The 26944-nt window shown below is 38.3% G+C and overlaps 1 protein-coding gene across 1 annotated transcript; it reads left to right on the forward strand.

The window, feature by feature from the left end:
* The first annotated feature begins 18738 nt into the window (after positions 1 to 18738).
* Positions 18739 to 26436, forward strand: CENPW (centromere protein W). Its single transcript, XM_041469965.1, has 3 exons — positions 18739 to 18890; positions 23668 to 23781; positions 25422 to 26436. Exons 1-3 carry the CDS (start codon positions 18801 to 18803, stop codon positions 25446 to 25448), a joined length of 231 nt encoding a protein of 76 aa, XP_041325899.1. The 5' UTR covers positions 18739 to 18800; the 3' UTR covers positions 25449 to 26436.
* Positions 26437 to 26944: the final 508 nt, after the last annotated feature.

The following is a 26944-nucleotide window of genomic DNA, read 5'->3' on the forward strand; positions in this document are numbered from 1 at the left end:
AACACGGCTTAAATAGACTCCAGTAATTTTTTGTCAATGCTAACAGTACCTAACTTCTGTTAAAATCCATGCCAATACATTTGTGGCTTTTTTGAAACAGCAAAGATTTTTCATACCACCAAGATGAGAATAAACCCTATAATATGAACTGACACTCTGAATCAAATTTTACAGAAAGTCTGTATGAAAATTGGAAGACATGACATTTCAATTGACAAAGTTAAAATAAGGCTATTTTGATTGTGAGGGGTTGGTTCAAGAAAAAAGACACCACAACTCACAAGACCAACATCCAGCCTTGCTGAATTATTTAGAAGCAATCAGTCATAAAATAGTTTGCCTTGAAAAAATCAAATTATCGAAGTCTTGATGTTGAGGTAAACCCAAGACATTGAGAAACACTTCTGTTGATTACAGCTGAAGAAAAGCAAGTGAAGGAAGATAATAATGCAGTAAGTGAGCAATGGATCTGGAAAACTTGGTTACAAAAGGAATTTTGCCCCAGGTTCTGTTCTACTCTCCTTGGGAACTGCAGCTCCCTCTTCATACCTCCTTAGTTTTTCTTTTCCATGTGCTCAGGCTCTGTTATGGCCATGTATATACACTGATGGCTCCTCTACAGATTGATTAGGTAACAGTCTTTTAGTCAGAAACAGTACTAATTCAAGGTTTTGGAAGTGATTTTGCTAGGACAATAAAGTTAAAACACACTGGGACATTGTGGTTTATATAGAGAAAATGGTAGAGAAAGGAAGGGAACCTGGCTCCCTTACAGTGAGTGTGAGTTCCAAACACTGTCAAAGCTTGAGCAAGGCACCAGTTTTCCCAGCCAGACTGTATGACTTCCCAATGGTGCCTGGAACAGCCAGCAGCTGCAAGAGTCATCGTCTCTTCTGTCACAGGGCCTTGAACAACACATTCCTTTGTGCCTAAAACGTGGCATGGAGTTTGAATTCAAGAACAGAGAGCTGAAGAGCAGACTATAGCACCATCTTAATCACATCTTCTTTTCCAAGAAAATGGAAAAATTTTGCTCAGTGACACTCCCTCAATGCTTGGAATCATTGTGTTTTTCAATAAACTTAGTGGTTAACTAAGTTAACCCACTAACTCGTGGGTTAGATAGGCTAATGTCAAGGCTAATAGCCAAAGTTACAGGAGGAAACAGCAGCCATTCACTTTATTTTTCCTTCCTAATTTTTCTTCTTTTTGATTTATCTTGGTAAGAGTTTCATTATGGCAAATATATGTACTTCTCCAACTACTTAGCCCTGGTGTGGAGTGTTTGGAACAGAGACCTCATGCTTCTCTATGGTGCCTAATTCAATAGGGCAGTAGATTAGCTTCAACTCCTGGACACTGCAGTAGCATAAATATTTAAATAAAATGTTACTCTATTATGCTGTATGTTTGAAGTTTGGCCCATATACATCCTCTCAGCAGTCTGCAGAGTTTGTGCTGAGAAGGCAAATTAATAGGTTTCTCCAACAGAACAATAATGTATTCTCCATCGCCTTGGGTAACATCACCTGATAAATTCACTGCAAGCACTTCCAAAGGTATTGTGTGAGTGGAGTTACTTGCAGTGTTACTAGGAAAAACAGAGACATTTTTAGCCTGGATGTTTGACCTGGTAAATACTTACGACCTAACATAAGCCCCAATTCAACAAGGTACTTAAGCACATACCTAAATACCCACATGAATAAAGTCAGCCATGCTTTTAAGTGTCTTCTTGAACCTGGGCCATACAGAAGCTGAACACATCAAGCAACTACCCACATCAAGTTTCAGTAAAAGAAAATTGATTTCCAGAGTGTATTCCCTCTGACTGTTAACACTGAAAAAGAGAGAGAAAATTTCTGCTGCTTCTTCTTGGACAGAGACTGTGCATGTTCCTCCTTTCATTGAAATATTTTCTCTCTGGTATCAAAAGTGATTTATGAATTTTTGGACCTAGATTTTTGTTTCACTATAATGTGAAACAAAACCCATGGTTTTTGGTATTATTTAGTCCCTGAACCTTTCATAAGATCAGAAATAGTAAAACAGGAAGATTCTAATAAATGCATTAAATAATGAAATAGATGAAAATTAGTAACAGGAAAGCTTGTTGAATTGGGTTGATCTTTGTGGCATGTCTCTTCTCCAAGGGGTTTTGCAGTCAGTGGACTAGTCAGACTTCTTATGTGTGGAATCTACAGCTTCAACAGTGGGGAAGAGCTGCTCTGGGATATAATGGCTGGTTAGCCAGTATTTGGTCAGTATTTTGATGTGTGCTTTGTTGCCAGTTTGAAAAGTATCAGTGCACTACAGCTGTCTAACTTATCACTTACAAATGCTTCCTGGATGCAACCAGAAAACTCTATCTGTGGATCAACCATTTATCATACATTCAGAGATAAGTGGAACTTCAGACTACAGCCTTTTAAATTTTTTTAAGGTAACTAAAGTTCTCTCTTAAAGTACATTGAGTGCTACCTTGAGATTTACACAGGCACTATTGTTCTACAGCATGAACACTGTCTTTATACTTACATTGCATTATAATAATAATAATTACTTACATTGCATTATAAAATAGTCTGGCTACATGAAATTGTTAATTCAGAATGCCCCCCAGCTAGTCTGTCTCCAATTAAACCTACTACTAGATCAGATGATAGCGATATTCTAACTTGCTCTATGGAGCTCAGGGCAATCTTGCTATACAGCTGTGTAGACAAGTTCATGGTTACCAGGAACACAACAGCACTACCACTGCAATTTTATCTGCATTGAGATAGTGCCTATGGACTGGGGAATCATAATTCTCTGTTCCAGCCAAATACAGCTGGCTGTCAGTCCCTTCTCAAAAGGGTTTAATCATACACTTAAAGCACTGATTTAATCAGTGTGTTGAAAGCAGTGGTGATAGCAAAGGAAAAATATGGTTATATGGTTTCTTATGATATGCATTTTTTTTAATGTGTAATCTAGACATAAAAAGCTAAAAGACATTAATGACTCTTTGGATGGGATGATAGCCTGGTACCTTCAGGGATTTGATAACAAAGTGACCTTGTGGATTATGTATGTCTGTAAATGACTGCCTGAGAGAGACGATTAAATTATTTGGATAAATGATTTGGACTTCAAAAATTGCAAGAAACATTCTTTTTCCATGTCTTCAGAGGAAGTTCTGTTGCTTGCTCTCCTCAGTTATCTTCAGAGTGGCCCAAGCTATATCTATGCCTTCATACTCACGTCTTTGAACTAAGCCACTCTTAAGCCATTCTTTTATCAACAACTGCAGTATAGCAATTCTTTATGTAGAACATAGTTGATCAGACACCTAAGGAAGTATTTCCTCACTGGCAGCCAAGGTGGACCTCATGCCTTACTTCCCTGGTCTTAAATCAAACCTCAAGGGCTTCATTTTGTATCTTCTTGTTGACTCACTGGGCTGGGGAGATCATTTCTGTGAGGGCACTAGTTTCTGCATTGAGAACTGCCAGCTATCATTGACTTTGAGAAACAGCAGCTTGGAAAACTGGACTGCTGAGAGGCTGAGCAAGGACTTTGATCTCAGCTTGTCAAATAGTGTTCATCTGTCTTGTTATGAAACCTGAGCGCATTATTTAGTTTCCTGTTTTACAGTTATGCAATGTTTTCTTAAGACCATTACTTGAATCTTCCTCTGAGATGTGAACTAAAAGGTAATTCAAAGGTAACATCCATTTCACAATTTCCAATGAACAGGAAGATTTTTGGACATGAAAGGAACTGGTCTCACATTTTTTGGCCAAGGAGTCCTGAAACCAGATGGTATAGATTTTGTACCTAAGCTTATTCAGCATTTACTGCTGGCTGCTGTATTAGTCCTGGCAGCTGCTTGGAAACCTCCTATCCCCCTGAAAATTAACACCTGGTTTCAGAAATACTGAATACAAGTGATGGAAAAACTATCTAGATTCATAAAAGGAAAATTTATGCATTATTACATGGAAATGTGTTAGCCCAGAAGTAACTCTGCTTCTAGAAGAAGTAAAAGGCAAATCTACTAAAAAAAAGGATAAATTTGTGTCATGGAAGAAATATTCTAAAAAATAAGCAACTTTAAGGGTTTATTAAATATGTTCAGACAAATAACTACTACTGTTCATGCTTTAAGTGTTCGGAAACTAAATAATAATTTATACAATGTTTTCAGACTTGGGCATGTATTACCACAGACCTAAAGTGATACTTCAAAGTTTTCAGTCCCGATAACCTATTTGTTATTAAGTATGCCTGTAAGTGTTCAGATTTTACTGCAATGGTTTGGTCTTGATATCTTAGAGTCAGGTACCTTGTCCACAAAATGTGGATCATGATTTCTGTTATCAGCTTTACTGTAGCTCTGTGATGACTTGACACTTGCTTGCAAAGGTCTCATAAGTTTTGAAGCCACCAATGTATGTGTACTGGGGAAAAAAGGACTAGATTTCATTAAAGCATTAATCACATTCAAGTTTTCACATTCAATTAATAACCATTCTGGATTTTAAATATATTCTTTATATGAATTTAGATCAGAATGAATCCCTCTCAGTTTCATAGAATAAGTAGATTTTATGCATGTGATTGTCTAAGGTGTCTTTCTGAAATTCCACCTTCCTAAAATCTGCATATTCTCCCATGCCTGCTCAGTGCCTCACACCCCTCAAGGCAGTCCTGACAAATCGTCAAGTGCAATGAATGCCAAACTCATAGAGCTTGTGCCTCAGAGACTGTAAATATTTACAGGCTCCTGCGTGTCAGCTGTTGTCCCTGTTATAACTCCAGCATTTTTTTCACCTCAATTTCCAGTTGTGGAATATGGGGCAAGGTCAGGTTTTACTGGTGCCTTGAGGGTGAGGAAATGTCTCCTTTTGTCCTCCTTTCCTCTTTTTGCCTCCTTCCCATGATTTACAGAATCACAGAATCGCAGAATGATTTGGGTTGGAATGTACCTTAAAGATCATCTAGTTCCCACCCCCCTGCCATTGGCAGGGACATCTTGCACTAGACCACGTTGCTCTAAGTCCTATCCAGCCTGTCCTATGAACCTCAGACTCTCTCCAGAGATTTTGACAGTGCAGCACATACTCCTCACATGTCTTTTGGCAGGCAATAGGGGATTGTGACATTGTTTGGGTCCCCAGACTACTTCTTCTGAGTAGGTAGGCATCCACATCACAGGCAGTGTCTGAAATTTACAGATCTCTACACAACTTGATTTTGAACTAATCACTGTTAACTACCAGTGTATGTCATACAGCTAAGACTTCAGAAAACTTAAACGCCACCGTTAAATGCACATTGTCTACAGCTTGCAAAACGTAATGTGGTCAAGATCACATTTAAAACACAGTTTCACCCTATAAATAAAGCTTTTAGATAACCCAGTAAGAAAAACACGTGCTATTTCATAGCAGCTGCAATTGTTCTTCCAGCTGTGCAATACATCCACACACTAATACAGGATCTGGTGTTTGGCTCTGCATCTGCTTGCAGAAGCCACACACATTCCTGAGTTGCATTCGGGCACTGTTTTACTGAAATGTAGTTGAGCTGCACATGAAACCAACAGAGAAGGTGGAGCATGGTACAGTTTTGTAGTACATATTTGCAAGAATGCCTTTCCAGCATTCTTGTCCTTGTGGTTCACTATGAACTATGTTTTCTGTTTTGGCTTTGACATGTGAATGAGTGCTAGCGCCAAACATTTTATTGATCTCTAGAGTAAGTGGACAGCTACTCATGCAGCTATTGAGGATTCTTTTTTTAACATTTTTGTTGTGCTTCGGTTGGAAGTCAATAGGAATACATCTTGTAAAAGGCAACACATTTAACACATGACATAGTGAAGATGTTTGTTTACAAAGATAATAGATGCTGAGGTTGCAACTAATCCTACAAAATTCAAAAAATGTCCCCATTTTTTAGATACTTTGAGACTGGTTGTGTTTCAGATTAAAACTTTATTAATGAGAAATGCAAGGCATGGTTGGGTACAAAACTTGTACTTGAAGAAGAATTAACTAGGGAGTGAAGAAGTTAGCCATTAGAAAAGTATCCTCGGTATCCTCACTGTGTTTTGCACAGGTACAGGGTATTGCACAGGTATTAGGAACTTCACTAATAATTTTCAGATACTTACTAAAGATTGGAGGAATATTTGCGAGCATGTGATGTTCTTCATGTTCTGAAAAATTTGTTAAAGTATTAAAATTTCATTGAGATTAAGAAAAGGATCTATATGCTTAAAGCAACAGTTTCAGGAAGCATGCTAAGAGATTTTCCTGTTCTTGTGTATATAGATTTGTGGATCTAAGCAGATAACCGACAAATCAGGGCTGATACTTGAAAAGCATTTAAGATATGCCAGAATCATATTTATGAATCATAAGAATATGAATCACATTTATGATATGCCAGAAGAGGTAATGCTGTATGAAAATGCATTAATCATCTAGTTATGCGTACAGCAAGTCATATCTCTAATAGGTTCAGGCAGACTTTTTTCTATGCATAATACAGAAAATTCCTATACTGGAGACTTCAAGCTACCAGAGAAATGTTAGAACTGGAAATATGGAATCAAATCTTTCTCAACACAGAATTTCCAAACCCCATCTTGTACTTTGTTATGAGTAGGCAATTATGGGCACAAAATTCAGAAATCACATTTAATTGCTAAATTCAGCTTTATATACATATGGAACAGAGTCTCCAGAGGAACACAATCTAAATCAAAACTTCATGTCCAGACACTGCTGCTAGGAGAATTCAGATCTTTTGTATGTGCAGCTGTACAAATATATTTAACACATTCTCCCACAAATTTATGCTCAGACCTATAGTAATTTACTTGCAGGTTTAATTTTGTTGCTCTGCTATTGCACTGTTCCCCACTGGAGTAAGGGAAAATAAAATTTTGGAATTAAGCTGTTTCATAGAAGATTTAATACATTTCTTATTCTGTGCTTGCTCCCTGACATAAAGCAACTCTGAGTGTTAGACAACATAATTCTAAGCTCTGCTTAAAATGCGAGAACAATCTAGTTCCACAACTGATACAGTCCAAACAAAACCATGACAAAACAAGGAATGAATGAAAAATAATTCTTGAAAATGGCTGAAGCACAGAGCAGAACCTGTGGACCAGACTGTATAATCAATTGCTAACTTTCTTCATATACATCTCTATAATACGTTTGTGGTGAGTATGTCCCAGGAAAAGGATTTTCAGCGTATTTTCACATTAAATTTTGGGACTGAAGACTGCATTTCCCATCTCCCAGACGCATGCCCTAAGGCTGTGGACATGCAGAGATGCCAACTTGCCATTCTGCATGTTGAAATACTGTTGTAGCAAACAGAGCATGATTAAGGACTAGAAAGAAAAAGCACAAGTGGCTGATACTGAAGGCTAGCGGTCAGGACAGCCTCCAGGGGTAGTGGAGATTCATACCTTGGTCCTGCCTAGCTGGAGGATAAAATAAAACCCAGAAACAATCCTGACATGTACCAGATTCCTTGTTAAGTCTGACCACCGAGCTTTTCTTATTTTGGCATACAACTCCTTGTTCAGGACTCAATGTTCAGCCCCAGTGACAAGTGCCACAGTCATTGCTGCATTACTCCCCACCTGCATGCACAGAACACTAAACCAGGGGCCAGGCACAAAGTCTGGAGGGCAACAGTAGTAACTACTGTCTTCATAGCATGACATTAGCAGGCAGCAGCTCTGGTCTGAGACAACAAGCACTCTCCCAGCCAGCTCCTGCATACAGCCCAGAGGCTGGTGCATGGCATTGTCCCCAGCACTGGGGATTGACTAGATCATCTTATATTTAGGGGAGAATTTTGCCTTAAGTACCTGAGGGTAGCATGCCTCTTGCTCTCAGACCTGTGGCTATGTCTAACACTATACTCAAAAGTACAGAGCTGGCCTATGAGGTCAAAAAGAAGAGTTTTATTCTCAATGAACAATCAGATCCTGCTGGGCCTGCTAAAGGTAACTGACTCCTAAAAAAAAAGAACAGATTTTTAAAAAGTATAAAAGGTAACTATTTAAAATTCTTCTTTCTGCTGGGAATCACACAGAGAAGGAGTAAGGCTGTGAACTATACATCTGGGTACTGGTGTCTGTGGATCTTTACACAAACAGATGTATTTCACAACCATATTTCAGGCTTGTAACTAAGGGCAAATAAAGATTTGCCATCCATTTATAGAATTAACAAGTGTAAGAACTGTTAAATTGCAGAAGGCAATTGTTAAATTTATTTTGGAAGTAAAAATAAGTTTACTTTTTTTTTGTAAAAAAAGTAATAGGCAAGTACAATGCTGGTAATTACTGAAATCACTGAGAGTACTGAGTTCACAAAGAACCCAAATTGGATTAATCTGCCCAAAATATAATGTTACAAAAAACATTTGAAGCGTATGCATTTGTTAACATATGTTTGTATTGGGTCTGGCTGAGATGGAGGTCATTTTCCCATAACAGTTCTCACAGTGCTGTGCTTCGCATTGGTAGCTAGAAAGGGGTTGGTAACACACCAGGCTGTGGGTGGGCAAAATCCTGGGAGGGGACACAACTGGGGCAGCTGACACAAATCAACCAAAGGGATATTCCATACCACATGATATCAGCTCAAGTATAAAAGCTAAGGAAAGGAGGAGGAGGTGTTATTTGTTATTTACAATGTTTGCTCTCCTGAGCACTGCCATAGGTGCTGAAGCCCTCCTTCCTGGGAAGTGGCTGGACTTGGCTGGCTCATGAGAAGTAGAGAATAAGAATATTGGTGTTTCTGCTCTTTGCTCTGTGCATGCAAAAATTTTTGCTTTAGTAAACTGCCTTATTTCAACCTAGGAGACACTTGCCAGGAAAATTTCCCACTTATTTTCTCTCCCCTGTCCAGCTGGGAAGGGGGAATGATAGAATAGCTTGGTGGGCACCTGGTGTACTGCCAGCATCAACCTCCTGCAGTCTTTTTGACACGTAATGCAAGGCATGAACCCATGACCCTGGGATTAAGCGTTCCATGCTCAGCCAAGGCTGAGCCAATCAGGAATGATACTAATGGCTCTGTGATAATGTATTTAAGAAGAAACTAGAGTTACTGTGCAGAAGTAATTGAGGCCAGAGAAGGAGTTGAATGAGCACACATGAGAGGAACAGCTCTGCAGACACCAAGATCAGTGGAGAAGGAGGGGAGGAGGTGCTCCAGGTGCTGAAGCTGTGCCCTTGCAGACCATGGATTACTATGGGGGTGCAGAGATCCACCTGCAGTCCCTGGAGGAGGCCACACTGGAGCATGTGGGTGCCTGAGAAGAGGCTTTGAACCTGTGGATGGCTCATCCTGGAGCAGGGTCCTGGCAAGGACCTGTGGAAAGAGTAGTCCATGCTGGAGCAGGTTTCCTGGCTGGACTTGTGACCCTGTGGGAAATCCACATTGGAGAAGACTGTGCATAAAGGACTGCACATCATGGAAAAGTGACCCCCATAGCAGCAGTTCATGGAGTGCTGTTGCCCATGGGATGGACTCACGCTGGAGAAGTTTGTGGAGAACTGTCTCCTGTGGGGCAGGGACCCCACGCTGGAGGTCTCCTCTTCTCGGGGAGGTAAGGACTCCTCTCTCTGAGCAGGGGCAGAAACAATGTGTGATGAACTGACCATAACCTCCACTCCCAGTCTCCTTGTGCTGCTGGGTGAGAAGGTAGAGCTTGGGAAGGAGGGAGGGTGGGGGAAAGGTGTTTGACGATTTATTTTACTGCTCATTATCCTGCTCTGATTTTGTGAGTAATAAATTCAAGTACTATCTCTAACTCAAGCCTGTTCTGTCCAAGATAGCATTCAGTCAGTGATCTCTCTCTGTCTTCATCTCAACATGTAACCCTTTGTTAAATTTTCTCTCCCCTGTCCATTTTTGGAGGAGAGTGACAACAGTGGCTTTTGTGGGTATCTAGCATCCAGCCAGGGCCAACCCACTGCAGTGTTCTATGTTTTTATTTCGTTTAATCTTCAGAGGCCTTTAAATTTAATTTTAGACAAACTGGAAAACTTTTACCTGACTAAAGAATGCTAAATAAAGCCTAAAGAGGGATGGTTAGGATCGAATGACTCCTTGCCTCCATCTACTTCATTCTGCACATGTATTGTAAAGATGTTACAAATGCTGTTGGAGAATTAAGCTGTCTTTATAGCTGTTTCACTTACTCATAGCACTGCAGAACAGTTAAGCATACCTATGAGCACAGGCTTTCCACTGAATAACTTTTACAAAGAAAGTCCTCCATAAAAACTAGGCCATCCCACATTCTTTATATGCTTGGGTTTTTTTCCCCTCATTCTCCTGTCCTGGCTTCCTTCCAGGGCACTTTGCAGACAACAGTCGGCCTAGTGATATCACTACATCATCAGATAAAAGTGGGAAGAATGCTAGAGAACTGCAAACATATTTGAAAACAGCAAATACTTCTAGACCAGTTTGAAAAACATGATGGAAAAAATTCTATCCTGATGACAAACATAAGCATATTTTTATTCCCTCTACAGGGAAGAGCATCATTCAGTATCACTGTATTACCCTTAAAAAAAAAAACTGACAAAAACACTGGAAAAGCACACACCTGCCAAATTTTTAGGCAAAGAGCTGCCTCTGAACAGCAATTTTATGCTTTTCATTATGTTGTTTTATGGCAGCACTGAATAGTTGGTTTGTACAGGGGCAAAACACCATCAGTCAGGGTGACAGTGAGCAGCAGGGTGAGGCTACTGAGCTGCTCCAAGGGAAACATTCCATGGTACAACTGGTACTATTGGTGCATCACTGGTTAAGTTAAGGAGCCACTGCTCCTACCCAGGTGAAGGTACTTAAAAAATATAACAGCATCCTTACTTACTATGATGAACATCACTATGCACTGAAAAACAAAACTCTGCCACTATTCAGGTAAGGCAGCCTAAATACAAAACCTAAAATACCCAGGGTAAAGATGAGAGACCTTGGAGCTGACTTCTGTTTTCCAAGTGTCAGCTCACATTACAGAATGTTCCATCCAAAAACATTTTGCATTTGTGTTATGATTCACTCTGTGTTTTTATGGTATTAGTTTTGCTGTAATTGTATTTGTGCTGATGCAAGAGGTGTGGCTTCCAGCTTAAAATAGATATTTTTCTTAGCTTTGTGGAAGTTAAGTTACCCTATGTAAGCTCAGGTAGGGAGCCTCAATGTGGCTAGAAGATCAGTATTGCACCTCTGTTTACTAAGCAGTTCTACTGTCTGTGGCATTTCCACATACATTTATGCACTTAACAACAGGCCTACACAGTCATGCAGGGCAGGGGAAGAAAACTTGATATGGGTTCCCATCCCCACAGTCACTATGGTTATTCTTGGGTGCAGTGGGCTCAGGCTCTGATGCAGTCTCTTACAGCAAAGAGCAGCATCTTGCCTCTGTGCAAAGCTACAGCTGCTATCATTTAGTTTAGTTTTATTAACCTGAGGCATTACACCCTTGCTGTTTTCCTTTGTGTCAAGCACTGTTTGAAAAAAGTGTATTTGTTCTGTACGGAAAGAAAAAGATTGTATCGGCAGTTGTTTATTTACAAAACTGTGGTCAAAGTTACATTTATTTAAGTAATACTTAAGGCATTGTTTTACATTCAAAGAAGTATATACACTATCTTTCACTCTCTAAACTACCACTTCCATTTAATTGCATATGAAACTGCAAATAGTACTGTCCCCAGAAGGCAGAATGATTCTAAGCTACTGAAAGAATTGTTAGCTCAATAGATAATTAGTCTTTGAAGCTTCTTTCTAAACTCTGTATATCAAGATATTAAAAAAAAAAAAAAGCCCAGACCCGAAACTACATTTCCAATAATAAAATTAGCAATTAACTAGCTGAAGGGAGAAGAATTTAGTACATTTAGAAATATGTACTTCACCATAGTCTCTGAAGAAGTACTGTTCCTTTATGCTACAGCAGCATTTTTAAACTTTCCTATTGGTACCTTTAGAAAAATACTGATTCTCAATGCAATCTAGAAGAATTTCACAGGGGTTTATATTTTGCTAATAATTGCTGTTAAAAAAAAAAGTTGTTTGTGAATTTGCAGAAAGCATGACAGAGTCAAAGATTTCTGTGTACTCAAAAGAAATTTGAGCATTTCTGTAATGATGGAAACTAAAGAGTAATGCTGTAGCTCTCTAGACTGCTTATTTTTTACTAATACAAGTCTAATGTTCTCAATCACTTTTCTTTCCATAGAAAAAAAAGTAGGTAGTTGAACTTTGCATTCCACTCTTGATAGTTTGTGTTAGATCATTAATTTCTTACCATAATTTTGGAGACAAATGATTTCATGTCTGCTTGCTAAAGAAAGCAGATCACTGAGGAACCATTTGCAGCAAACTGGCATATATTATATTACTTCATTCTCAGGTGACTGTATATTCCTTTTGGCAGTTAATAAATAACTTCTAAAAATCTTCATGAAAAAACCACATTTTGATTGCAGTCTATTTGAATTACTTGTGTTTTATCTGAAATGTTCCTTTTTTTAACTCCCTTATTAATCACAATGGTAAAAGAAATAAATACAAATTACTTATTTTTCTCCTCCTGTCTTCTTGACAGCACAATAAATGCCAATTTTGTGGGCTAATGGCAATTCCTGTTGTAGTATACGTGTATTCCACGCACTCTGAAGGTAATCTTTAAATTCTTGCTTCACTTCAGTGGCCACTTTTTGTTTTCTATCATGTTCACGCATAACAATAATATTATGGCTTGGCTTCTGTCACGAAAAGTGTGATTTAAGTGATGAGCAATTAGTTCACCTCATCTGAAACATAACCTGTCTGTTACTTTGTTGTTTCCCTTTGAATTAATTTGCTGAAGTCTGTCATCAGGGTTATTGGTGCAAACCAGGTGGCAGGCATCCCACTGGCTATCACCAAGCATTTATTAATTAAAAAATATAATTAACTGTATTTGTTTTTTTGACCTGAGATATAGATGTGATCAGTTTTCTAATTGGCTTTAATGTAAACAAATATGCATATATATCCCTTCTTTTAGTATATTCATGGGGTATGTAGGCAGTACCAGGCAAGAAGTGGGTATTTTTCATTTACATGGGCCTAATGACCACTTCCACCTCTGCTTTGGGAGAGCTGAGGATTACTGACAATCTGAAACATCAGCAAGAGATTAAGTTTTTGCTTCAGGTGTGGATATCTCAAATTGTAATCACCCATTTTCCTCTGCAGCCGTGGCCAGGAACTGGTAGAATGTTGTATAGCTAGGCAGACCATTCCATAGCACATCATTTTGTGTTTCAGAGCTGACACAGCCCATGGGAAATTAATGAAGAGGTAGGAAAATGCTGTTGCATATCACACTTCTAGGGCTTTCTGACTGAAGAAGAAGTCAACAGGGAAAAAACATGGTCCCTGTGGGAGATGAAGGCCAAAAGATGTTGCTACCCTTCATGTGAAGAACAAAGCAAAGAAAAAACAACCATCAGTCTCAAGACTTCTTGTGGTCAACTCCTCTGATTCACTGTCCCTGATAAATATAATTAGAAGGTTGGCAGTTGGGTAATAAGTATACATCTATTAATCTTTGAGGTCCTTATTGGTGGCTATTGCTATCACATGTTATGCTAATTAGGCCAGTTTTTAGTAAAGTAAAATCCCGGGGAATATCATTAAATTTTGCGCTCTCTTTCCTTCTCTGTTTGTAACACATTTGCATAAAATATGTATTTTTAAGGCAAAAACCAGGCATTTTTCAGAATACTGTCTAGGTTTACAAAAGTTTCTAATAGAAGGGCGTCTTTTTGGCAGGTCTGGATTAGCTGATCAGAGCACAGGTGCTGGAAGATTGTTCTAGTTTTTATGTAGTTGTTGCAAGCATGACATCTGAAGAGAATAATAACACTCTGTTCCTTCTGGAATTTCGGGGAAGAAATAGGACTGGCATTAAGTGGGTCTATTAGATCCAGGAGCAAAACACAAATAAAGTACAAATCTAAAAAAATAATGAAAAAAGTTACATGAACACAGATAAAGTGGGTATTTGAAGTAGTTTTTTCTGGGTGCAATTTATTAAGCTTTATGGTTTTCATTGAAAACACCTAAAATAAACATTTTCCTCTTACATAATTTAATACAATGATGGACAGTTCTATCAATGTGATCCTGCATCAAATTACTTCAAAAGCAGTGAAACTGATACACGTTTAGCTGATGGCATGTGAAATGCACGAGGAGTATCTCTGAAGGTAAGAGTGACTGCTGAGCTGTGATTTACATGCTTCAGCATGAATGACATCCATTTTATGAATGCAATCAAAGCAGTCACAACAGACAGATGGTGTCTGGCCTGTGGAAGTCAACTGACTTCAGACAGGTTCTTAGAGCCTGACATACAGAGGGCTGATACACAGAACGTCCTGAAAAATGAAACTGAAGCTTAAATTGTAAACCTTAAAATCAGCAAATAGTCATAATTTCAAATATTCAATGTTTTGCCCTTCCTGTTTTTTAGTGTTCTCGGTCTGAAACACAGATAGAAATAGAACTAAATTTTAAAAAATGGAAAGTAATGAAAATAATTGATTCGAGAGAATTCTGTAGTTTCTTCATGAAAATAAAAGGTGAATTCCAAACAGAGTTTTGACTAGTATTTATTACTGCAATTAAATTATTGTCATTACATCAATAGTGACAACCACAAGGCAAAAGTTTCTTGTTAAAATTGCCATTTCTCCCTCTTTTTTCAAGCAAAAGGTTTTCTTAAGTTCCACAGAGGAGAAGAAAACATACAATTTGCTCCTTTGTATTATCTCTTTTCCTGTTTCTCTACAAAAGTATTCAACCACACCTGAATTATCCAACAGAAAGAATATACAAATGTAACAGGAGAGTCAGTCTGTATACCCCAATCACTATGATCAAGCCTATCAACTACACTATAGAAGAGTTTACATTTGCTGAATTGTTATGTTCTGTTTTAGAGATATCTTTTCATCACCGAACAAAACATCAAAAGATTTTAGGCTTTGACATCCATATCCAGGATATGTTTCAAAGTCTAATCAACCACTGAAACTGGATTACCACCAGAAAGTATTTAACAGTCTCTACCTGACTAGAGAAGAAACCGACGGACCTCTGGCTTAGCAAGAATTTATAAAATGTGATTATTAATTTCAACATATAACACTCTTTAAATGGAATTCTTCAGCATTTTTGGAGAGAAGATTGACTTTAAAGTTATGATTTGATGAAGAGCTGATGAAAAATTTGACTGAAGATAATGTCAAACTCCAGAAACAAAACAGTTAAATTAACAGTTATGAAGTACAGACTGGGAGAACAAATTTAACAAGTTAGGATGTGCTTACAAAAGTTTCGGGACAGAAAGGAAACATGGCTTTTTAATTTCATTTCCAAATATTACCCTTATTTCAACTTACAGTGCACCAGAGCAGTGGATAAAATTAGTCTTTAAGTTCACCTTTTTCCTTACAGAAAGAGAGAGCTAAATGTTTACTGGTTTGCAGTTCAGCAGTGATGGCCCCAAACTTGGCCTCTTTTTTAGCCACTGAAATGTATGGAAGTGTTTGCAAGAAACCCACATGATCTGGAAACAAAAGTGACAAAATACAATGTCACTGAAATTGCCTGTGTTAAAAAAAAAAAATAAAGCAAATAAAAAGGAACATGAAACGACTGTTTTCCTGAAGAAGTCAGACCTGGATGGTACTGTTTTAATTACTGAAATGTCCTTGCTCTAATCATGTTCCATATGATGCCTTTAGTTCTAAAACACAGCTCAGCATTGCTGGAAAACTGGGAAGATGTTGTGCTGCAGCTGAAGTTCACAAAATGAACTAATGTGTGTTTAAAAACTGCAATTGCTAGAAAGTGGAAAAATATGACATTCTTGAAACATTATTTGAAAACAAGGCAATCACTTGTATAAAATGGATTCAAAACTCCTGCAGCTTTTGAACAGGTAAAATATGAAAATCTGCCTATAAGGCATGGAATTGCCTTTTTTATAAAGCTGCATGAGCATGAAAAAAATAGCAATTTCAATAATACTTTCAAATTATTAATTTAAGATACATTTTTCATTAGTCTTTTACTTATTTAAATATTTCATAATATTATAACTGAACATTATGGATACTATCAGAGAGACAGAAAACAGTCATGTTCAAAATCAAAAATATAATGAGACTGCAGTTTTCTGATTCACTGTAATCTAAGCATTAATTCCTCTGTTAATAGAGACCAAATAATTGAAACAGTTGTGATTTTTTAAAAGAATTTATTTAGTTAATTTATGAAATTATTTTTGTCCATTGCAATGTATAATGTACAGAGCTACAATTTTTTCTTTTTATACAATATTTGTGCATTAAAATTAAGCTACTAAAATCATAATTACAGAAATATTTATTGATAAACAGCCTAAAATGTAAATTCAAGGAGAAATCTGAAATACTGAATTTCACGTTTGTTCAGTAAATCATAACCTATAATTTACATACATTTAATTCATTACATGTACATTTGACTTCTGTTATCAATTGCTTGAAGTAACTATTGTAATTTTTTCAAAACCTAAGAAGTTAGGAAACCTGGTAAATGTGTAGATTTGAGGCAGCACTTTAAATTACTATTTTCTGTGGCTAAAATCAACACCAAAAACCCCCTAGTCCACTAGAAATATAAAACCATCAGAACCAACAAAACTCTAACAGCATTACACTTAATAGTAGATTTCATTATTCAGTCATTGTCTACATAGCGAGCACATGACTAAAAGATACAGTTACTAGTGCTGAGTCTCAGTATCTGCTGTTTTGTGCAGGTCACTGCACGGTCCCAAATTTGTGTGGTATATTTTAACAGTTTTAGACCTACAGTACAGGCACCTTTGCAATTCTTACGGTTTGTAAAATGCTTGCCCATACCAGTTTCCCACCAACAGTGTGAGATACTAAGGCCCAGTTCTCAGCTCACGTAAGGTCCAGTGGAACTGCTGATCTATCCCAGCTGTGGATTTGCATCTGTTGACATGCTGAGTTACTGTTGATCCCGATGCAAGTTTCTGTGCGTATATTATGAGCATTACAGTATATGACCGTATCTAGCTCCTGAGTCAGAGCCATTCAGTTAACCAAAAAAACCCCAAATGTTTACTTGTAGCAGTGCTGCTGAGCCATTAACTGTGACTATTATTAAACTGTGCTGCACAAAAAAGTTCTGCGTGGTAGTGCGCTTATTCTTTCACAGAAAAAAATGTTAAGACCCTGACTTTAAGATCAACATTGCTGTTGATGATTAATGGCAAGTGACAGTCAGAACTGAAAGAAAAAGCATCGTTTTTGAATATCTGAAAAAGTATGAAGAACTGGCAAATCTTATATTCTCTCCTGCTGTCAGATATCATACTACTATCTGGACTACATTTTGTGCATATTGTAAAATTAACTAAAATACTAAATCATACAGACTTAAGAACATACTTCAACAAAACTGATTCATATCTGGGTGCTGGTATTTTGAACATATTAAGACGATATATTTATCTTATCAACATTTAAATTTGCAAGCATCCCATAGGCCAAAGAAAACAAAAAAACCCTAATAAATATGCTGAAAAACCCCATACCTCAGTATGAAATCCTGACCCCTTCTCCAACTAAGTACACACCGTCCAAATACACTGAGAATGCCAAGCTACAGGGGCCCCTCTGTGGGGAAACCCGTATTTCAGTCAGCAGCATCCGTCAGCTACAGCAGGAGTGCAGGGACAGATGCTGGAGGAAGGATGACATGTAAAAGTGGTGGCCGATTTCAGAACCGCTTTCTGTGTACAAATAAATCAACGCCATACGTGTACTAAAGCAGGATTTTGTCCAGATTTACATGCAGAACACAGCTATCACTCTAGGCTCATTTCCGTGTAAGATAATGGTGCTAATTAGGTCCTGCAGTCTTGCCCCATCTCCCAGCAGGGTCACACAGTCTAAGTGGGACAAAAGCGTGCTCAACAACTCCCGCGGCTTCTGCGGCAAGGAAACAGCAGCACACTTGGGCGACGACCGCCAACTTCAAACCCACCGCCCGAGGCTAGCCGGGGCAGCGCCGCGCCGTGCCTCTGACCCGGGCGGCGCTCCCTGCGCTTCGGGAAATTCCCTCATGTGGCAGCGGCCGCTCGAGAACGGCAGCCGGGGAACGGCCCGCTCCGCTTCCCGTCCTCGTCACCAAAAAGGCCTGGATGGAAGTGTGGGTAACTCGCGACAGCCAGGCCTAAAGCCAGCTCTCGGTTCGCTCACAAGGGAAGCGGACCCGGAGGGGCTCGCGAGGGGAACGGCCGTGGAGGTGTCCACCGGGACCCGCCCGTCCCTCGAGCACCTGCTCGGGGAGCGCCTTTCCCCGCTCGTGCGCCACCTGGGCGGCGGGGGCGGGCTCGGGGGGGTGCCGGCGGGACGCTCTCCCCGCAGCCTCCGGGCGGCTCGGGAAGCGCGGGCGCGGATCCCGGGAAAGCGCCGGGAGCGGCAGCGGCGCGAGAGGCGGCACGGGCGGGGCGGGGCGGGGAGGGGCGCGGGGGCGGTGCCGCGCGCGGCCGTTGGGAAGTTGCGTCACGGCGGGCACGCGCGGCTGCGCGAGGGCGGCGGATTCGAACGGCGGAGGGAGCGAGGCTGGCGCGGGAGCGGCGGGAGGAGGAGGAAGGAAAGCGGGAGGAGGAGGATGAAGAGCACGGCGCCCCGCAGCACTTTGCGGAAAATTATAAAGAAGCACAAGCCGCAGTTACGCCTGGCGGCGAACTCCGACCTGCTGGTGAGGAAGGAGAGGGCGGGGGAGAGGCGAGGCTGCGGCTGCCCCGGCGAGTCCGGCGAGCTCCGGCTTGGCCATGGCGGATATTTGCTGGTGGCCCGGGGGACGCTTACTCCCTAAATGTTCCGGCCTGTGCGTCCTGGAGCACTTCGTGTGAGACGGGATGTCCATTTACTACTAATGGTGCTTCCGCAGGGACCCACGGGCAGGGGAGAGGCAAAGCTTGGAGGCACAGACGATAGGCCTGTGAGAAAATACGGATGAGCAAAGACTGCCGCTCCGCTTTGCTGGTGGCTGCTGTATTGTAGGTCTTTGACAGCGATCTTGGCGATTCAAGGGACGGGCTGATGCAGGGCTTTTGTGGCACTCCATGTACGCACTGGTGTTCACAGAGTTTGGTGTAGACACACCGAGAAGTAGCGATTTGGGTTATCTGGCTGCTGGATGCAGGTGTTTGTGTAGATCAGTTCGGGGGTACGGGTAGTCAGTTGAGTTGTGATCAATGAGTTGCTAAGCTGTTATCGCATCTTGAGTGCTCATATGTTTTTAGAAGGCCATCTAAGTAGACCCTGCCCTAAACTGTGAGATGACAAGTCTCGTTAGATATCCAGTAAAGTGTTGGGGTCCTGATCATAGTTTAAAAACGCCTGCCAATGAAAGAGCCAAGTTTGCAAAAGCAGGCCAATAAATCTGAATTGCTTCCGACCTGCTCTAAGGGGTTTGCAGCACAGGTAGGGTTTGTCTCACCAGGAAATTATTTGACTACAGGAAGGAAACCTGACCTCAAGAGAGCTTGTGCTAGTTGCCGTATTGAAGAAAAAGTGCATAGAAAAAAGGTACTCTTTGAAAGAACTTAGTTGACTTAACTTGCTGGACTGTGATATCCCCTTGTTTACAAATGCATGTGGCTCTCAGAGCATTAAAGCATTAACACTAGTATGGTCCCTGACTTGAATTGTAAGCACACATTTCGTGTGTGTGTAAAAGTTGTGTCTTGCAGCATCTTGAAGGTTGGTGTTTGGATATGAAGCTAAATGTAAACATATAAAATTAAAATAAGTGATATGAGATTAAAATGAATGAAAATGGCAATTACTTGAGAGTATTTAGATTTGAATGCAAACATTAAATATTTTTCTAATGGAGTGGAGCTAATAAAAATATGATCTCTTCCTGATGTTTTTGCAGCCTTTGGATTTTTCTATGGACTAAGGACCTGGCCCCTTGCTACTCATGCTCAGACCTACTCAAAGCTTACTCAGTGGAATGCAGTAGTCAACTAGTTAAATGCACACAATTACACTTTTTTTTTTTAATCCTTGGTAAGAGTTGGTCTGTGTTTCTAGGGTAATGAAAATTTGGCTTCAAATTAGTGTGGCTGTCTGAAAATGGGTAAGTGGGACATCCCTCCAAATCTTGGCCTTTGGTTCCCATCTCTTCCTGGTCCTGGCACTAAAGTTCTCTGGGCTGCAAAGACAGTGAATTGAATTCACTGAAACTTACAAACAGCAACAGTCAGATCCAGCTTAAAATATAGCTATGCAAATGTTCATTGCAACACAAAGGATGAGATCAGAATAAATTTTAATAATGTGATGTAAAATTAGATTATCTCTTCTGGTGATGTCTGGTGATGTCAAATTATACAGCCTTTTATGTTACAAGGCTTGGCTCTTTATTTTACCTTTAAACAAGAATGTCCAGGTGAGGTGGTTGTCCATGATGTTCTTCAACTAGGCTTGTGTCTAACAGCTCTTTAGATCTTTATTTCCATGGCTAAATAATCAACACAGCTGAAATTATGCCTCTTTTAGGAAAAAGAAAAAAAAAAGGAAAAAAAAAGGATTGGTGAGTTTATTGCATAGTAAGACAAGTAACTAATTTTGAGAGTATCTTTTCTGGTGCCTGTGTTATTCTCTGCAAACCCTGTGATTAGATTGCATACATGAGAAATTTATATAGTAGCTGTCTTAACAAGATGGAGCCATATACATTTTGATCAGACAGCTTATTTCTTCTCAAGGGAAGTATGAGAACCGTGCTAGTTCAATTTCTGGGCTATCTTCCAGAGTGATCCATGCTTTATGTCTGAATCTATTGCAGTATATGTCCATTTCAGTGAAGTGGTATGTCTGCCTTAGGAGAAAATAAGATTGCTTTATTTTTTCTCCAACTTTCAGTGATTATTTGCTCGATAAACCAATGCCTTCTTACATGATCGTAACAAGTTTGAAAAGCATAAGAATTCAGATAATTTTGTTAAATACTTGGATGAGGTTTGTTCTTCACTTTTGATCAAATCTCTTTTCAAAATCCGAAGCTTTGTCAGAACCTGTTTCCTAAATGTTAACATCTATCTCTTTGCGCAGTGTAGCTATCAAATTTCATTAGCCTTTCTCAGGAAGATGTTTGTTTTTGTTTTGTTTTGGTTTTCTTTAAGGAGTATGATAATATCTTCAGGTAAAGAGATGCAAATAGTGTTTTAGGTTTTTTCAAGGCTCTTTGAAAATAAGAGGTAATGTTTTTAGTACTGAAGTTCAGCTATTTCCCCAGTGATCAGAGAAGAAAATATGCAGGCATTGTTCTAGCTTGCAATTGTAGAAGAAGGGCAGGATCTCAGCTGCTTCTTTTATGCTGGAACAGCACATGTGTGTTTCCATTGCAGGAAAAGCTTAAAGTATTGCACTGAATGATCTCTTTTTAGTTTGTTATCACTATAGAATAATTAATAAGTGCACATTGAAGGCAAAATATCAGTCTTAAGAATTGTTTTGAAGTTACAGCAGTAAAACAAAATTACAGTGGTTGTCCCTGCTATTCCTCAGTTCTGTTGAACAGGTGTGCGGAAGTGCTGTGTAAACAGTGCTGTGAATTTTTTACAGACGTTCTTAAAATTTTGCATCCTTTCTTGTCTGGAAAATAAACATTCAGTTTTGTAAGGTGATTTTCATGACTAGTTAGTTGAAAACAGTTTTAAAATTTTTTGCAGAAGGACAAAAATTTAATATGCAGTAAAGCAATGTCCTTAAACAAATATGATATTGCTTAGTTAGTTGCCAGTAACTGTCCTAGTCATGGTATTCAGTCATTCTGCCTTACACTAGCCTTTCTCAATTGCGTTGAATAACCTGGAATATTTATTAACCTGTGTTAATTCTGTTGTGGAATGTTCTGATTTTAGTTATTTGACTGTTTAAATCTGTTGGAGTACAGGGGAAGCTTCTCTGCATGCAGCAATTCACTTTAAAAATAGGAAAATAAAGGTACAGTGATTCTGAGAGAAGATGCAGTTTTAAAAGGCAATTTTAAAGTTAACACTTTTGCCTTTAGATATCTCAAGTATGAAAGCTTTTGTTCCATCTCTCACTTCTCCTTCAGGTTGTTTCCAGAAATCTAATCTCCATATTGATTTAAGTTTAATAATGTTAATAAGTTTAATAATGAGAATTCTAATGTTGAACATTATTTTAGTGCCACTGCTTGATTCTGCTGGAGATAATTTCTGCGTGAATAATTAAAGACTGATTCTAAAGCGGCTTTTATATTTTGTGAAATAAATCTGCAAGCACATCTGCTTTTTGTGTAGTAGATGCTTCCAAATGATGTCAAATACTATGTAAATTTATCTATTGCTTCATTTAGTTCAGGATATTTAAAAAACTACCTAAACTGCTTGTCAGATGAACAGAGTTCTTGTGACAGGAACATGTAACAGATTATTTGTGCTGCAAACCCACTGCCAAAATATTTCTTTTAAACTCTTAATTTGTAACTTTCCATATTACATTTTTCCAGGCTTTACAGATAAGGTACAGCAGAATAAATGCATCACACCTTATTCATACAAATAAAATTTTCATCTATTTCAGTAATATTTTTCCAAGCTCTTGATTGTTAAAGTCTATTTGTACACTTTTTATGTAGCAGAGGTAATGTTGTTTGAAAGTTTAATTTACAAAAGGTGCAATTATCCATTTTTCAGGTTGGATTATTTAAATAGTTCACATAATGCCTGTGTAATGCTAGGGGTTTGTCTTACAGGTCCCTGATTAATTACTACACAAATGTGCTTCTGGCTGGCAGTTTAAGTCCAGGCTAGAGCAGTTCCTTCCTTGCCTGCTGCAATTTTTCCCTGCTTCTGTATTAGCAGAACAGCATTCCATACCGAAAGGAATACTGCCCAACCAGTTATTTTAATGTAAAAAAGCTAAGTGATGAGCTGGGAAAAAATGGATGCAACCTCCTGACACCGGAGAATTCCAAGTTCTGGAGAAATTAATGTCAATGTTGCTTTACACTGGAAAGGGGCAGAAGTCCTTGAACTTGTCTGTAGTCCATTTGGTGATAAGGCAGGAATGAATTTGCTCTTCATAAAAGTGTGGCCGTTGTAGTCACTGAAAGCTAACTATATTTACTATAAGCAAAAAGTCTCCTTATTCTCTGATATTTGTGTTTACATTTTATTATTAAAAACTGCTAACAAAAATCAGATTGATTCGTCTTAGATCAATTGTGGTTTGCGTGATCATTCCCGAAGCACTTTTATGATTTAAGTACACTAAATTTAAACTCTGTTTACAAGAGTCTTGCATGAAGGGAATGTCTTGGAAATTTACTGAGGCTTGAACTGAGTGATAAATTTTTTTTTTTCTGAGAACACCTTTCAGAAATTTGGAAGCAGTATAATATGCAAATTTTCTGTTACAAACAATGAATTTTTAAAAAAGCAAACTGTATTTAAACAGCTTGAATAAATTATTTTTTCTTCTCTATTTTAAAGGTTCATTTGACTTTCTTATTGTTTCTCCATCGGCTAGCAGAAGAAGCCAGGACAAATGCTTTTGAGAACAAAAGTAAAATAATAAAACCTGAGCACACCATATCTGCAGCAAAGGTATTAACATACTTACTAATATTTTTCATTTTTGTATAATGTATTATGACAGCGTATACAAAAGTTTTCTGTGTTAAAGTTGATTTTTGGTTTTAATCCAAAATCTATAGACACTTAGTATTCTTTGTCCGTCATTGGCATAATTTACTGTCACCAAGATAACAAATTAACTCTCCTTGCCCTATTAAATATAACTCGATTTTTTTGATTATTCCCTGTTTAAAGTCATAATTTCAATATATGGGTAAGTCTACAAAATGGTCTACCAGCAAGCCTTCATGGCCTGAAAGGCAGTCCAAAGTTGGAGGATCCTTAATTCAGCTGATACTACATCAAGGAAGCTTGCTGTTTTAACTTCAGTGATAATAAGTGAAGCTTTATGGAACAGGTGAGAAATAGTTCAGAGAGATTCAAATACCTTTCTTACATCTTCAGTTCTTACCTGCTTAGTCTGAAATAAGTTCATAGTGGATTCTGGCAGCATTGTGTGGATGTTTCTGGAGCAAACAGATAGTTTGTGTGATGTATTTGGCAAGGAAAGAACTAAGGGAGGATTAGACTCTGAATCGTTATATGGGTAGTTCAGCATAACAAAAATTGCTGTATGAATAGGAATTTGCTGCATTGCAAAGCATCGTGGGTTTTGTACACATGCAAAAGAAGGGAAAAGGGAAGGTGTTACGCAGCATTGTGTCCCTAGAAAGAATTAGTGTCAAAATATGACTGAAATCCTTTTTTTATTCTGTAGCTCATTTTACTCCCTAGGATATGTCTGCTTTACCTTGTTATGAAGGAATTCAGTCTCTATTTTATCTCTTTAACCTCCTTCTCCTGCTGAGCAAATTGGGAGGACAAAACTTGATGTTACCTGATATTTTGGTCCTGTGGCTTCTGTTTATCTTCACTATTTTTTTCCCTTCTGCTGAAAGGTTTAGTTTTGTACTTTTCTATTACTATAGTGACAGAAACATATACAGGATATGTAGGGTAGCCAAGTGAATGTTGCCGTTGGAGTCTTAGACGTGTATGGTTTCTTTTTAACTGCAATCTTAACACTTTTTGAACATTTTTGTGCTCCATTTATTTTTTTAAGGTGGGAAGAAAGGAAAAACTGCCTGTATTTTAATAATTTTAACACTTAAATAGTCCCACTTGGGCTTTGAAGTTCATTTTTCAATTTAAACTCCAAACCAAAAAATGTCCTTCCAAAGGTCTGTGTGCTCTTGATACAGAAAGAAGTCAGGCATTGCAAACAAAAATTGAGCATAAGAGCTGTATTATTGCAAACCTTACTTTTTCTTTTTGTCTAAGTCTAACAGTGTAAGAACTTCAAGGAATCTATTGATGGCTTGAGAGTACTATTGCCATTTCTCAGCATTAATTTTCAAAATAAGCCTTTTGTTTTACAGAATTCTTGCTTATGAATGTTCTTGCTTAAAAAAAACCCTCAAATTTGAAATCTTTCTGTATACTTTTGCTTTATTTCTAATATTTTGCCTTGAGTATTACTCTTTGCAACACAGGTCTTGGAAACAGATTGGCTAGATGAACCTTTGGTCTCAGTAGCCTAGTGTTTTGAATCTCTGTCTGCTGCCTGAATTGTACTGATAAATATACTTTTTTTTTTTTTTTCTTTGCAGGTTATTTTAAAGAAAAGCAGAGGCTAGAAAACAGATCACTGGAATTTTAAAACACATTTTTCAATCTTTTCTGACTGACTTGATTTATACTGCGAGCCAGCTTTAGCCTTGTGGAACCATGTAGTTTTGTTGACATCTATCTCCTGACTGACTATCTTGCTGCTTCTTAAAAAAAAAATTAAAAAATCTTAGACTGTATATTTTCATACGTTTCATGCATAATTTTATGTGTGTCACTTGTCACTTAAGACTTTTGATGTACTTTTTTTCATAATGATGGAGGAATGCTTGTACCATGGATACCCTTTGGGTACAATGTGGCATTTATTATTAAAAGTATGAAGCTTCTTAAGGGGAACAGTTATTAAAAAAAATAAAAAACAACACAGGTTTCACTGAATCTAGTATAGATTGTGCAGTTCAGAGCAGATTTACTAGCTAAACAAAATTATGGCTTTCAAAACCATCACTGTAGAAACAAGTGTATTAAATACCTTGTCTTCAGTTCATTTATAAATGTCTTGATAATTTTAAAATTACTTTGACAAGTAGGTTGAAACTTCTGTGTTCTGGGGAAAGAATACATAGTTGGTATTTTAAATCATGGTTTGAACTGTTAAGCTGACCTGTTTGATGTGGTACATGAGACAACTTCGTGGCCTGTAATTCAGTTGGTGTGGACAGATACACAGGTTATGGAAAAGGAAAGATCTGGCACAGCTGATGTTTTCGAAGTTAGATCTTGTAAAAATAAAAAAGATAAGTTGGCATGAGTGCCAGGCTATTTCCTTCTCTCTCTTGTGTGTCATGCTAACTTGTCAAAAGCTTTATATAAAAATGTCTTCCTAAATTAAGGTCATATTCTGTTCTTATTCTGATATTTGTAATAATTTACTGAACACTTTGCTTAATAAATATATTAATAAATTATAGATTAATTTTACAGTTCGAGCTGATAATGTAGTTTTGTGGAATATATGGTAGCTAATCCTTGATACGCGCAGTGAGCTGTTCTTAAAATAAAGAATCTTTAAAACTGTTATGTATTGAGTAGTCAAATTTTTTTTGACACTTTACCAAGTATATTCTAGACACTCAGCAAAAAAATTGCATTTTAGAAATATTTTTGTACTCTTAAAGAAACTGTGGCAATGCCAGTACTTATAATTTCATATCATGTCCATGTACTTTTTAAAATGCCATATAACCTTTGAAAAGTCATCCTCTTCCAGTATGCAGAAAGGAAGGAAGGAAGCATTACTCTCCTGCTTTGCTTGACTCACAGAGCTTGGTGCATTTGCCTTCTTGAAAGGGTTGACTAGGTTCTTTATTCTGCGTTTTCTTCTCTTACTCCCTTGGAATCCACAAGGAAGGCCAAGAACATACACATGTAGAAGATATGTGGACTTAATAATCTTAAGTACATTCTCAGGAATAAGGAAGATCTGACTAGGTATTTATATTTTTATTTGTAATTACTGTCTTTGATTTAACAATTTTATTGCAACACTCGATTTTCCTTA

The sequence above is a fragment of the Pyrgilauda ruficollis genome, unplaced genomic scaffold, assembly GCF_017590135.1.
Source record: "Pyrgilauda ruficollis isolate IOZ18807 unplaced genomic scaffold, ASM1759013v1 scaffold24, whole genome shotgun sequence".
Taxonomy (NCBI): domain Eukaryota; kingdom Metazoa; phylum Chordata; class Aves; order Passeriformes; family Passeridae; genus Pyrgilauda; species Pyrgilauda ruficollis.

Excerpts from the sequence above, each read along its gene's own strand:
- CENPW (XM_041469965.1), top strand. The coding sequence starts at position 18,801 with ATGAAGAGCACGGCGCCCCGCAGCACTTTGCGGAAAATTATAAAGAAG. Across the intron at positions 18,891-23,667 it reads CGGCGAACTCCGACCTGCTG|GTTCATTTGACTTTCTTATT; the intron begins GTGAGGAAGGAG and ends TCTATTTTAAAG. Across the intron at positions 23,782-25,421 it reads ACACCATATCTGCAGCAAAG|GTTATTTTAAAGAAAAGCAG; the intron begins GTATTAACATAC and ends TTTTCTTTGCAG.